This window comes from Pongo abelii, chromosome 2 (genome assembly GCF_028885655.2).
Source record: "Pongo abelii isolate AG06213 chromosome 2, NHGRI_mPonAbe1-v2.0_pri, whole genome shotgun sequence".
Classification (NCBI taxonomy): Eukaryota; Metazoa; Chordata; class Mammalia; order Primates; family Hominidae; genus Pongo; species Pongo abelii.
Window position 1 is genome coordinate 90,170,200 of NC_085928.1, and position 14,966 is coordinate 90,185,165.

The 14,966-nt window shown below is 43.1% G+C and overlaps 1 protein-coding gene across 6 annotated transcripts in view; it reads left to right on the forward strand.

The window, feature by feature from the left end:
• The window catches only part of PRICKLE2 (prickle planar cell polarity protein 2), a 351,710-nt gene that overhangs the window by 280,708 nt on the left and 56,036 nt on the right, over window positions 1-14,966 (forward strand). For 5 of the 6 annotated variants that reach the window (XM_054551911.2, XM_054551913.2, XM_054551914.2 and 2 more), the window contains 4 exons: window positions 1,373-1,486; window positions 4,394-4,531; window positions 7,111-7,314; window positions 11,113-11,299. In XM_054551911.2, coding sequence (XP_054407886.1) covers window positions 1,373-1,486; window positions 4,394-4,531; window positions 7,111-7,314; window positions 11,113-11,299 — 643 coding nt within the window. The other variant, XM_063722011.1, reaches the window with a different exon arrangement.

A 14,966-nucleotide genomic window follows, 5' to 3' on the forward strand; every position in this document is an offset into this window, starting at 1 on the left:
AGTAGACAGAGCTTTCGCAACTCTTCATCCCAGCATTCCCAAAACATGTGTTCATACCCACGGCTCCCTAAATGCAAAGGAATTAGACCAAGTTTAGATCAAGTTTGTAGAATGTAACAAATTTTATTTTTTTATTTTTATTATTTTTTTGAGACAGAGTCTCGCTCTGTTGCCCAGGCTGTGGCGTGTTCAAGCAATTCTCCTGCCTTAGCCTCCTGAGTAGCTGGGATTACAGGCATGCGCCACCAGGCCAGGCTAATTTTTGTACTTTTAGTAGAGGCGGGGTTTCACCATGTTGGCCAAGCTGGTCTCAAACTCCCACCCTCAGGTGGTTCTCCCGCCCGCCTCAGCCCCGCAAGGTGCTGGGATTACAGGTGTGAGCCACCATGCCCGGCCAAATATGATGACTTTCAGAGCCCCCAGTCTTCCATCTTCTCCATTTGTTGAATGAATGCCTTGTTTCGCAAGAGGTGGTCATGTTGTTAAATAAGAGATGCTTGAGAGTATTTTCCATGATGTCATCTGGGCTTGTGGGATTTTTTTTTTTTTTTTTTTTTTTTGCCTCTCCTATATAATAACATACCTTCTGTATTAGCCAGTTTTTTCTTTCTCTAGTTTTGCATGTGGCTGAATGGTGGAATGTCTGTTTTCTTTTCTCAGGCAAAATTAGCTGCTTGGTGCTTTCCCCAGTTGTTGTTAGGGTTGAATGAGCCTCATAAAGTACAAGAATATGTCCTAACAGTCGTAAACAGGAATGTTCTGGGATGTGCAAAAATCCTCATGTTAGTGACAATTTTTAATTACATGCTCTGCATCCCAGATTTAGTGAGTCTATTTCTGATGGATGTCAGCTGCTGCCTGCCTTACAAAAGTCTCGAAACCTGGAGGGCTTTAAATGTAGGTGGAGGCTGAGGTACCTAGGGGTTTGCCGAGTGCCAAAGACTGGCTTTAACTCCATTGCCGAGGCAGGTGCTGACATATCCCTTTGGCTGGGGAGGCACGTCACATGCTGGAGACTAACAGAGAAAATGGTAAAGCCAGCTCTCAGGGGAGTCTGCCGAGAAAGCCCTACCCTCTGGTTCACCAGCATGTCTGCTGAATTCTCTGTTTCTGGGAAAATTTACTGGCTTTATTTTTCCCTCACAGAGAGAGGGAAAAATCCCGGATATGGATGATTTGCCTGACTCTTGCTTTAAGGATGAATTTCTCTGCTTATACCATAGGAAACTCATCTGCTGTTGACTTTCATAAAGGGTCAGGACAGCAGCAGAAGTCAGTTACATCCTGCTGGGGGAATCATCTTCCCAGTAAGTGGGAATAGGCACATGGTTTGAGTAATGGGCAAGTCATCTATATGCTTTCTGTCCTTCAGGTACACCAGTACTATAGCTGTCTCCCAGAAGAGAAAGTCCCTTATGTCAACAGTCCTGGAGAGAAACTGCGAATCAAGCAGCTACTACACCAGCTGCCGCCACATGACAATGAGGTAAGGGGCTAGAGGGGGCTTATGCAGAATTTTCTTAGTGCCTTCTATGAATTGTTACCCTTTTCATAATCTGCCACCAATGAGGTAGCCAAAGAAGAACTCTGGCAATTTATTTTAGGTTTTAGCTTCCTTAATTAGAGCCAAAATAAACTGGCCAACAATTTACTTCTAGAGAGTATTACTAAAAAAGCAGAATCTCATTATAAACTGGATTGGCCTCTATGCCTGGCACTACTAGCTATTTGGGGGTAACCAGGGAGCACTAAAATTCAAAAGCTATGATTCCAAGTTTTCTTACTTGAAGAATATGCCACGTGGGTTGCCTGTGTATTTTGGAGAGATGATTGAGATCCCCTGGACCACTTCAAGCCCTGCAAAAGCTTTGTGACTCTGCTGAATTTTCAGCATCATTTCATATTAAATGAGTGTGCAAGTTTTCCACACTACACTGCAGGAGAATTAAATGTCCAGATTTGTAGCTTTAAACATCTGTGTTTTTGTCATGGTGAAGTCTGACTTGCCGAGGTTGTTCTTTGTACTCTTGAAAGTGTGGACTAGCAAACTGTCCTTTTTTCTGAACCCAGAAACATGGCACTGTAAGTGGGCATCTCTTATCCTTGAAATCTGATTGCTCATAAAGAGAAACTTGTAAACATGGTTTTAAAAGATCATTTTGCTGGAAGAGAAATCAGTTTACATGCTAGAAATTCATTTTTAGGTATCTGGTTTTTAAAAATAGTAATCCTATGGAACTGAACTGTCTACTTGCCTCTGACTGCATTTAAAACAAAAATGTAATTTTAAATTGCTAGGAGAAATAACCCCTTTAGAGAGGTGGACACAGGCTTTCTACCAACTCTCCCACCCACGAGCTGGATCCCAGCAGCTCCATCCCAGGGGAAATGAGTGCTTTTCAGTCTTATTTTCCCACATTAGAATGAAAGGGGATCATTTGAGAGCCTCAAAAATAAATTTGAGTAAGCAGGACAAAAACTTTAAAACTGAAGCAGTTCCCTAGAAAGAGAGCTATGATCCTCTTTACTGCTGCTTATTTCAGACATTATAAAGCAAATATAAATAATGCTTTCTCCTTTAAAGATGAGAGCAAGCATTGTAACCTGATGCCTGTTTAACTAATTTGGAAGTGAAAATGCGGGTTTTTACAAGCAGGAAGGGTGTGCCTTCCTTTGAAAGCATGTCCCCAAAATGTCAGTGGTGTAACCATATATTCTGGGCTGTTCAGGTCACTGCAGTTCTCTCTGGGACATTTACATGAAGACTTTTTTTTTTTTTAAACTCTTTTTATTTGACAGAGGGAAGGGATTGGCTCTTCTCTGATTTTAGTGGTTTGTTGTGTTTATGGTTAACTGTGCTTTTATGAAAAGAAACACCATTCAGATTACAATGTCCCGTTGGTAGGAATTGTGTGTGTGTGACCCAGTGGGCAGATTTAGCCTATTTGAAATGGCTCTTTTGAAGACAAAGGGTGATTGTGATTCTAAAGTAAATATTTGACCATTTTCTTTTTTGCATAGATAAGACAATTTTGATATCCACAGCTGTCCTGGTTTTCAAATTAGGATGTGACAGTCCTAGTTCAAAGGTTTCCCTCTAACCATCTGTGTAACAAATCATCCAAGCAATTCACTTAACCTTTCTGGTGTCCAGATTGCTCCAAATTATGACAGGAGACGGAATTAGGACCGTGTTTCCCAAAGTGTGGTATATACATGACTCTGAGTGTTATGTGGACATGACAGTAAATAAAATGAAACCACATATTGAGAGAGTTACTGTCTTTTAAATTGTATTGTATTCCTTGTGATAGAGTAGTTGAATAATCAAGGAGGAAATTTCTATTTAGTGCTAGCAGGTGTCTCATATCTCTCTAACTCACACTGACCTCCACTTTTAAGTAGGAGCATCAGGGAATCTCTGTTTTAGGATTTCCTGCAAGCAAAGTGACCAGCTAGAATCTAACAACATGGTTCTGTTCCCAGTCTATTTAGGTTTCTTCTGTTTTTTTTGTTTGTTTTTGTTTTTGTTTTTACAGGTGATATTGGTTTTCCATCTGTAGTCATAATATACTTTCTTTTGAAATAAATGCATCCAAGTTTCCAAAAAACTAAGTCAGTATTAAAAACAGCATTAAGTAAATAACAGTACAAGAATATAGCACAATTCCCAAGGTGTGCATAAGTAAGGGGAGATACTGGATTCAAATTATCTTTAATGGTCCTCCTTTAATTCTCTGAGTTTCTATGTTTAACAAGAAGGAAAATATCTCTTGCAAGTCGACTCAACTGAAGCCTAACAGGCAGCTTGTTCCCCTCTCTACAAAGATAAACATGCAGAGACTTTTGTGCAGCATCACAGATGCCTGGTCCAACTCCTCAGGCTCACGCCTTTGTTTCCCTATTTTTCCAAAATGAGACGGGAGAACAGAAGCTGTGAGCACATGGACACCTGCTCTGGCTCACTGACTTAGAGTCATTGTTGGTGTCAAGGATCACTTGCATGGGCACATGGAGATGAAAGTATCAGGTGCCTGCAGTTTGGAAGAAGGAGAATTTCTCAGCTCTTTCCTGGCAGCTGAGCCACCCCAGATGATTTGATCTTAACATGGTGAGCAGAGTGAGGCAGTCAGGATAAGGAGCAGTCACAAAACCTTTAGCTTGCCCAAGGCTTGGGATCCAGAATTCAGAGCCTTTGGTAAGCTCTTTTGGCTGTCAGCAATCTTAGTAGAGACTCACCTTAAATCTCTCCAAGGCCATTGTGGTTAAAGTTCAGGCGAGGGCCATAAAACCAAATGAGAGTGTATTTAATGAGAAAACTCAGAGTCATGGGCTTCAGAAATCTTAAGGAGCAAGGGTGACTTCTTCCATGCCATTGTGTGTGTCTATTCAGGTTCGATATTGCAACTCCCTGGATGAGGAAGAGAAGAGGGAGCTGAAGCTTTTCAGCAGCCAGAGGAAACGTGAAAACCTGGGCCGCGGGAATGTCAGGCCTTTCCCAGTCACCATGACAGGTGCTATTTGTGAACAGGTAAGCATGGATTCAGGGGAGTGAAGAGGCATTGTTCTGGCATCTTTTCACCCATTCATTCATCCAACAATTGTTTTACTGAGTGCCTACTATGTGCCTGAGATACAGTAGTGAACAAAAGACAGGAAAGTTTCATCTTGCCCTTCTAAGTAGTTGGATTCTAGGGGAGGAAGTCAGACAATATATGTAATCAACAAAATAGAAAAAAATACAGCAAGGAAGGAGACTTGAATGTATTGGAAGTGTGGGGAAGCTGCAGTTTTAAGGAAGGTTGATGGGGAAGACCCCACTTGGAAGATCTGAGCAAAGATGTGCACAGATGTGCAAGAGGGAGTGAGTCTTGCAGATTTTAGGGCAGAGGGAATGCTAAGGCAGAAGGAATGACCAGCTCAGAGGCCCTGAGACAGGAGGGGGTCTGTTATGTTCAAGGAACAGTGAGTTGGCCAATGGGCTGGGGGAGAGGGAGTGAAGGGAGAGAATTCAGATAAAGTCAGAGTTCTGGGTGAGCCATTGGAAGGATTGAGCAGAGCAATGGCATGATGGATTTATATTTTAAAAAGAGACCTTTAGAAAATGGATTTGGCTTGGGCCGTGGGTCAGCCTCCCTCCCAGGATCATCCCAGAACCAGAGCCATTTAAAGGGGAGGTAAATGATCTTCTCCCGAGAATTGAGAGTTCCTTATTGAAGTGCATGAAGCCCTTCCCAGTCATGTTGACAGGAGCTATTTGTGAACAGGTGAGAGTGGGTTCAGGGGAGTGAAGAGCCATTCTCCCTGGGACCTCACTGAGTTCAAGATTCTGGATTTCCTGTCTCCTCTGCTCCTGTTGAGTGCTCAGGGTGTGGTGAAGAAGAGTTTTAGAGACTGCAGAGTGGGACTACACCTTGCCTCACCTCTCAGCTGCCATAGGCTTTCCAGTGCTGATCGTCATTCTTGGTACTTCTCTAAGTCCTACAGCTTTTTGAACATTCCTATCTAACTCCTTAAGCTCTGCATAGACCCGTTGAGAGCTGAAGATATGTTAACTGGATCAAAGAAGAGGAGGTGGGATGCTGCCCAAGGGAAGCAGATGTCATTTGAGGCCCTTTTTTGAGATTTCAGAGGGGTAGAGTGAGAAGGTTCAGTTATATGGGATGGGGGAGCTAATTGACTAGCGATTTGGCAGTGGGATCTTTATTCTTATGAAGTATATCTGGGACCTACCCTTAAGGTACAGATGGTCAGTGGTTGTGATCTGAGATTCACTGTGCTCCATCCAGGCAAGCTGAAATACTTGCTACTCTCAGATCAGTCTCCTGGAACCAGGCAAGCTGAGTTTGCCTAAGGGAGAAGGAAGGTTGGGCATTTTGTGGGCAGGTGCCAAGAATTGTGTAGAATAGTGCCAAGAGTGTGAAGGCAGAAAGAGCTTTCGTAAGTTTGACTCATGTTTCTTCCAGATGACCTTGACCATGTTACTTTTCCTTGGTTTTGTCATCTATAGAATGGATGAATGATGACTCATGTGAGGGTTGTATAGGATTATGTCTGCATGCTTTAGCTCTGCTAACATTATCACGGAAGGTAAGGATAACATGATGCCTTTCTTTTGTCCGGTCACACACGTGGATGAGCTCCCAGAAACTATCTGTGAGGTCTTTACTTCATTTTCTAAGATGCATTTCAATGCATAGCATGGGAAAGATTTGGAGGTAACTTCTCTGCTCTTTAGACATTGTCCCCTGAGCTCAGCCACTCTTGTAGGACCCTAGAACTATACTCAACCTGTGAACCTCATGGCCCATGACATGGTCAGCAAGAGCAACTCCCTAGACCCACTTTCCACACTTTATTCTTCCCTCAGAGTCCCTCAAACCATATTCTTTTTGTCCCAACCCCAACTGTAAGCATAGGTGGCCAGTGATCCTGCCTTGTTTCTTTCAGGATCAAGAGGGAACTTGAGAAAATGAGTGAAAAGGTAGGGAAGGGATAGGAAGAAACCCTTTCCGTAGTTTGGCCTTAGAAGTGGTGCCGTGTCAATCAAGACTATGTAGAAAGATGTTAGAGGAAGCAGACTAAAAGCATACCTGAAAGGCACACAGAGAAGGTAGTTAAAGGTGAGCGTGCTATTATGTACCCACCCTCCCTCCCATCTAAAAGTATAGGCCCCACCTCCTCCAAGCCCCCGTCCTCCCACCCACCTCCCTCCGCAGCCACTCCTCCTGGTGTTAAACCTGGCTGTGTCTCTGCATGGAGTTTAAAGTATCTAAAAGATAATGAGGCTTTCCTCTATGCCAGTTTGCCTCCTGCGTGCAGAGCCCCTGTACGTTATTGTGCTAAAAGAGCTTTTCTTTCTTTCCCATCTTTGTGATTCCTCATTCTCCCAATGACTGTATCTCTACATTATTTGTAAGCCTTAGGAAAGGAGAGTTCAGGGAGGACAAGAAAAACCTGCCCTGCTGCCTATGTAAAGCAGGAAGCATAGTGACTGCTTTGAACATAAGCACTCAGTAGCCAGCTAATGGTGGTTGTCCTTTATCATTTATGCACAGCACTGGGAGATGGGGGCTAGTGTGACTGCTGATGTTTCTGTTTGCCTCACAGTGCGGAGGCCAGATCAATGGTGGAGACATCGCTGTGTTTGCGTCACGTGCTGGCCACGGCGTTTGCTGGCACCCGCCGTGCTTCGTATGCACTGTCTGCAATGAGCTCCTGGTGGACCTGATCTACTTTTACCAAGATGGGAAGATATACTGTGGCAGGCACCATGCTGAGTGCCTGAAGCCGCGCTGTGCTGCCTGCGATGAGGTTAGAGCAAACTCCAGCAGGTTTACCTGCCCATCACCCCTTCGTTGCACCATAGCCAACATACGGTCTTCTGGCTTTCTGCACTGAAGAAAGCCATAGGCAACTTCATTTTCTTGCATTAACCCTTTTGGGAGAGAAGCCCCACCCATCCCTGGTTACTAGAATGTCTGGGGTTGTGGCCTGCTTTACTGAGTGTGGAGGTCTCATAGCTTCCTGTTGGGAAGGCAGTTTCTATATCCATGAAGATCCCCAAGTGACATATAACTGGCCCTAAGTAAGTTCAGAACTCTAAAACCAAAACAAAACAAAATTGCATTGTGCATCTTTAGATATTAACCCTAATCTCATGGAATAATCAGTAATGGAGTGCCACTTATATCTTAAAATTGTTTCATTTTCCAAGATTCAGTGCTGCAAAATGATTAGAAAAGAGAAGAAAATGGGTAGCATTATTTGATTTTTCTACAGTTTATAAAAGTTCTGAGTGAAAATTCAGGAGGCAGTTGGATACTTCATTTCGATGTCTCTGCCCCATGCTCTGAGAAGTACCCTATGTAAGAAAGCAGGATAGAACGCAAGACCTCTGCCTGGCCTTCTTCCCCTACTAGAAGCACACCCTACCGTGTAAGCTGACAAAATAGAAAATCTGGTTTAGCTTTATAAGTTGGGAGCAGAAAAAAGAATGTTCTAAATCTAACCACTTTTATGGGAATAATTTGGGTAAAAGTCCTAGACAGAGGTTTCCTCCTGTGCAAAGGAGTTTTTTGCGTCTATCTTTCCCTGTAAATAGCAGTGTGGGAGGTGAGTAACACTCCCCTTTTTCAGCCAGACAGCCTACTGTTACATGGGCATTTCTTTCTTACAAACTACCTACGAGGGACTCACTTTCTAGGAGGAAGCTGATCAGGCTTAACTAATTTGAATTCTAACACTAATGGTGATGTTCTGGAGAGACCTCCTAGAAAGATAGCTGGAAAACTAAATTCAGGTCCAACTATGTGGTTCTAGAACACTTTTTTACCTTCATGCCTCAGTTTCCACATCTGAAAATTGGTGCTCAGAATACAACTTTGTGTTGTCTAATGGCAATTAGAGTATGATTGAAGCACACACTTTGAAATTTGTTTATTGAGATATAATTTGCATAGCATTAAGGACCCTTTTAAAGTAAATAATTCTGTGGATTTTAGTATATTCACAAAGCTGTGCAACCATCACTGCTGATTCCAGACCATTTTCATCAACCAAAGAGAAACTCTGTGTCCATTAGCAGTCAGTCCTCATTTGCCCCTTTCCCTAGCCCCTGACAACTTCTCATCTATTTCTGTCTCTGTGGATTTACATGTTCTGGACATTTCATATAAGTGAAATCATATGTGACCTTTCAAGTCTGGTTTCTTTCATTTAGCATGTTTCCAATGTTAATCCATACTGTAGTATATGTAAGTACTTCATTCCTTTTCATGGCTGAATAATGTTCAGTTATATGTATATATCACACTTTGTCTAGCCATGTATCAATTGATGGACATTTAAGTTGTTTCCGCTTTTTGGCTACTCTAAACAACGCTGCTATGAACATTTATGTACAAGTTTTTGTGTGTACATATATTTTTAGTTCTCTTGAGTGTATACCCAGGAATGGAATTGCTGGGTCATATGATAATTCTAAGTTTAACTTTTTGAGGGAATGCCAAATTGTCTTCCTAAACAAGTATAACATTTTACATTCCTGCTATCAATGAATGAGGATTCCAATTTGTCCACTTTCTCACTAATACTTGTTATTATCTGTTTTTTTTTTAAATTATAACTATCGTAATGGGTATGAAGTAGTATCACATTGAGGTTTTGATTCACATTTCCCCAGTAATGTTGAGCATCTTTTCATGTGTTTATTAGATATTTGTGTATCTTCTTTTTCAGAGAAATGTCTGAAAAATTTTTTTAACTTAAATTTTTTGACTGCCTTTTCAATTGGGTTATTTTTCTTTTTTCTTTTTTTTTCTTTTTTTTGTTTTAAGACAGAGTCTCACTCTGTCACCCAGGCTGGAGTGCAGTGGCATGATCTTGGCTCACTGCAGCCTCCACCTCCCAGGTTCAAGCGATTTTCCTGACTGAACCTCCTGAGTAGCTGGGATTACAAGCATGCACCACCATGCCTAGCTAATTTTTGTATTTTTAGTGGAGGTGGCATTTCACCATATTGGCGAGGCTGGTCTCAAACTTCTGGCCTCATGTGATCCACCCACCTCAGCCTCTCAAAGCACTGGGATTACAGGTGTGAGCCACTGTACTTGGCCTATTTTTCTCTTTATTATTGAGTTGTAAGAGTGATTTGTATATATTCTGTGTACTAGTCCCTCATCAGATAGATGATTGGCAAATATTTTTCCCATTCTATAGCTGTATTTTCACTTACTCGATGATGTCCTTTGAAGTATAAAGTTTTTAATTTTGATAAAGTCTACTTTATTTTTTGTTGTTTATGCTTTTAGCATCATATCTAAGAAACCATTGCCTAGTTCAAGGTCATAAAGATTTACACCTGTGTTTTCTTCTAAGAGTTTTATTGTTTTTTTTGCCCCTAGCCCTTTAATCTCATTTGAGTTAATTTTTTTTTTCTTTGAGATGGAGTTTCGCTCTGTCGCCCAGGCTGAAGTGCAGTGGCACAATCTCAGCTCACTGCAAGCTCCGCCTACCAGCTTCACGCCATTCTCCTGCCTCAGCCTCCCGAGTAGCTGGGACTACAGGCGCCCACCACCACACCCGGCTATTTTTTTGTATTTTTAATAGAGACAGGGTTTCACCATGTTAGCCAGGATAGTCTCAATCTCCTGACTTTGTGATCCGCCTACCTCAGCCTCCCAAAGTGCTGGGATTACAGGTGTGAGCCACCATGCCCAGCCTTGAGTTAATTTTTATGTATGATACAAGGTAGGGGTTTGAATTCATTATTTTACATGAGGCTGTCCTGTTGTCCCAGCTCCGTTTGTTGAGAAGACTATTCTTTTCCCCATGGAATGGTCTTGGCCTCCTTTTCAACCATTAATTGACCATATATGTATGAGTTTAAACCTGGATACTTATTCATCTATATGCCCAGCCTTATGCCAGTGCCATGCTGGCTTGATTACTGTAGCTTTATAGTAAATTTTGAAATCTGTGGTTTGAAACTTTAAAAACTCTATATTGAGGAAAAATGCAAACACTTGTAAGGGCCTGGCAGGTGCTGTAAATGAAGGTGACTTATTTTAAGGCACTAGGGAAGGGTGAAGAATATGACAAACCGGAGAACTTGCCACTCATTAGAAAGCAGCCTCTCTTCTTAGCTCTAGTTTATTATTGCCATGTAGGAATGTGCACTGAGCATTGCGAATGTTGTGTTTTCAAAAGAGAAACCAGGATTACAAGTGTTAATATGATATTTTCCTTTTAAAAAAATAATATGTCCAGGCCAAATGAAGCAGATATGTATGTCCAATGTGCCTGTGAGCTGTCAGTTTTTGATCCTGCCTTATATTCTCCAGGGTAGAACATTCTTTCTCTTATTAAATGTGGTTACATTAATTACTGGCTAAGCCAGAAATCATGTTTAATTATGCTTTAGGTAAATCCATGTATAGGAACTGATATACATATAGAATAAACATATACATATGGATTTTTGTTTAATTATTTGTGAGTGGGATCTGCTTTCTTACCCTTCTAGTTCAGGGCCCCCATAGCTTTCTTCCTTTAAAGTATGTTCTTCTGTATGGGTCTCACACACTGACCATTTGGCTTCCCCATCTCCAGATCATCTTTGCAGATGAATGCACAGAAGCTGAGGGGCGACACTGGCACATGAAACACTTTTGTTGCTTCGAGTGTGAGACAGTGCTGGGCGGCCAGCGCTACATCATGAAGGAGGGAAGACCCTACTGTTGCCACTGCTTCGAGTCCTTGTATGCAGAATATTGTGACACCTGTGCCCAACATATAGGTGAGGCAATACTTGGCAGTCAGCTTGGTCCTTCTGTGATGGGGTCACCTTTGTTTTGGGTGTAGTTAAAATATCTTTGATTGCAAGTGATAGAAACCCAACTCATGCTAACTTAACTGAAAAAGGGAATTTCTTGATCCACAACACTAGAAAGGCCAAGGAGTATACTGGCTTCAGGTAGGGGTGGATCAAGGGTTCAGACAAAACCGATTTTTTTCTCTGTATCTCAGCTTAATTTGCCTTCTGTTAACATCATTTGGGAGAAGCTGTCTTCACCTAATGGTCGAGATGACTCATTAGTGATACTAGTCTTAGTATTTGCATTCTCAAAAGGAGAGGAACTGTGTCTCTTCCAGTTTTCAGGTCAGTTCTTCCAAATAAGAATCTTATCAGCCTTGCTTTGGTCAAGGGCCCACCACCAAGTGGGGACTATGTGCCATACAGTCCCACAACCAAGGCTCAGGGCAGTGGGGGAAGCTCAGAAGGAAAATCTAAACAGATATCTTCCATAGCCTCCTTGGGACAAGTTGGGGATTTGCAGAGGAGGAACCAAAGTGGTCCTCTTGGTGGGGAGGGATTGTCAAGGAAACCCAGTGGCTTCTGGCAAGTATGTCTTTAAAAAAAAAAAATAGCAAAAGCTACTCCAGCCAAATGCAAAGCAAATGAACCTCAAATAGTCCATAAACTATTAACTCCCCCAATAAGTGGCAGATCTGAGATGGTGAAAATCATTTTCCCTCTGCAAATAACCAATTTGTTCAACCCTTTAACGCTGTTCCAGATCATACTGCATTGTGGCTTATTCATTCAACTTGCCTTTTCTGGCACCTTGGGAAGGAGCCAACCTTGGGGGAAAAAAAAAAAGTTGGCAGTGGCTGAATGTCTGTGAGATCACAGCCAGATCATCCAGTGGCTTGTGCAATCCCAAGAAGTCTGTTCAGAAGCTGCCAATTTCTTACCTAGAGTGAGGAGATACAGAGATAATCCATTTTGGAGACCATTTTGCCCCACTTAAAAGGTTTTATTGGGACCAAAAAAAAGGTTTTATTGGGACCAAAAAAAAGTGGCTTTGTCTTCCTGGTTCATAAGAAGTGATGTATTCAAATAAAAAATTAGCTAGTATTTGGAGAGCTCTGTGTGCTGATCAAAACCCTGGCTTTGTGAACAAGACACCTATCGTGTGTTCAACAGTGCTTTGTCATTGGGCATTCTTGTCCCACATACTCAGGCCTGGGCTTAAGCTCTGCTGTGAAGACCTCTGTTCAGCTGCATTTCCTTCTGGGGGCTTAGATGATGGCAGATTCCCCATCCCCTAACCCCTAAAAACCTCACCCCTCTCACAGCCTGTTGCCTCAACTCAGTACCCAGGAGCTTTCATGTCTCACAAGATCAAAGTAGTCAAACAGATAAACCTTCTTTTTGCTAAGAGTTAGGTAATGCGAAGATCAGTTGTGACAAGTGGCAAGACGTGTGAGGAAGGGGAGAGGTAGGACAGTGTCAGGGAAAATGGTGCAATGTCTTGACTCAGTATTGCCCAACCAAGGATTCAAGTCTGCAAGTGCACACTTGCTCAGATGAGAGGGTCCATGTGTGCAGAATACCAGCCCATGGCAACAATACCCCTTCCCATCCATATGTCTGTTTTTCCTGTTTCTGTCCTTGGAGGCTAAGAGCCTCTCCAGAAACTGCCACTTAGAATTTTTGCTAAGTACTTGGCAGAGAGAAAAATGTCTCTGTTGCTGCAGCATGTACACCTCAGATGGCCCCTCGGTTTTCTTCTCTTACTGTCTCCCTTTGGCTGCCCAGCACATTTATTGGCATTCCCTCCTCCTTGCCTATTAAATCCATAAAAGGGTGTCAGTGTTTTATCAGAAAAGCTGACCGTGGTGGCCTGCAGTATTATTGCTGCTATAGTTAAAATGCTGTCCCTAATGTTTGTTTTAAATCCACTTTTCTACCAAACATAATTTTCCTGTGACAGTGAAAGAGCACGCTCTATATAGCATACATACCTCAGTCACTGGGTGCTTTACCTCTGACCATACTGTACAAATATTCCATATTTATACAGCCACTCAGAGCAGGCCCTGCGTCAGGCAGCCGTTGCTAGGACAACGGTACTTTTGCCTGTGCACAGCAGAGTAAACAGTCCTATAAACAGACCGAGGCTGTGGCAGCAGTAGACACACACACCCTCCAAGAAGTACTTAAAGGGCTTAGAGAAGGAATAAAAAAGGAACGCTTAGATGTTGAACAGCAGAGCCCTTTTCCAGATGTTTAGAGTTCAGGAGCAGTTCAGAGGACCATCTGACATCGATGTTTATCGGGGACCACGTTCTGCTGCCTGCCAGGCCGCTTTATGATATGCCTCCCCTCCACTCTCCCAAACTGAGCCCTTCCTTCCATGAGGCCCCCATCCCGAGGAACTAGGCCCTTGCTGCTGCATCTGAGCATGTGTGCTTGCCAAAGCATGGAGAAGCATCTGGTGGCAGACAGACCAGAGGGACTGGACTTCCTGTGTACCTCTAACAGGGAGTGGGGATAGCCGCAGCTGCTCTGGATGCTGTGCTGATTAGAGCTCACCAAAGGACCCAGGGATGCCATCATGAGCTCTCTGCCCTCTTGGCATTTGAGAAAGGGAGTGAGAAGGAGGAGAAGGAAGAAGGAGGGTGGGAGAGGGCAAGGGAGACAGAGCAGCCTCATAGTTATTTCTTGGACTGCATCTGGGCAGTGACCCTCAGCAAAGAGAGAGACAGGCTTTCAGACCTAATGCAATAAAAGAAGAGTGGTCAGTAGGCCCAGTTCTCAGCACTCCATGCATATTAACTCAGTTACCAAGTACTATGATTATCCCCATTGTACTGATGGGGAGACCAAAATGAAGAGAGATGAAGCAATTTGCCTAGGGTCACACAGCTGGAATGCAGCAGAGTCAAGATTTGAACCCAAGCAGATGGCCTTCAGCATCTTTACAACCAGCTGCAATGGGATGGAGCTGGGATTTGAACCTGTGTTCATCAGGGTCCTGAAGCCTTATGTTTAACTACTACAGAGTCCCGTGTCCCTGTGATGTCTGCCTCGGCTTTCTCCCAAGGGTCTGGGGAGGAAGTGTCCACGGCGCTCGGGGTTGTCTGTTTCTAGCCCCGCCCCAGCTGGTTATTTCTCACTCTGCTGGGGAGCACTGGTGCTGTAAGAGATGGAGTTGATCCGTCTCAAAAAAAAAAAAGATGGAGTTGATTCAGTTGATTCACACAGTTCCCTCTTTCCCACTTGGGGTGACCCTTGTGGCTGCTCCTATCCTTATAAAAAAATCCCCTCTTAGTCTCTAAGGCCAGGTTCCAAAATGAAAAGAGAACCCCATAGTTTGGGAAACAGCTAATATGAGAAGAATTGCCCTCGTTTCCCTCTCCCTGGGCTCCATAGACACAAAAGTGAGTCAGGGGATAGACAGAGGAGGAGAAAGATAGGCTGCTTGGGCCAGTGGCCTTTTGTTCTTGCAATTCTCTTCTTCTCCCTAATTTCTTGTTCATTGCCTCTTTAGATAAGTCTCCAGAAGTTCTTCCTTGAAAGTCCAGGCTGAGGAACTTTCTCAGCCACTGACGATAAAGGCCACATTAGTCCTTTTTTCTGGGAAGCCGTGTATCATTATGCATCAGGAGACTGCAAG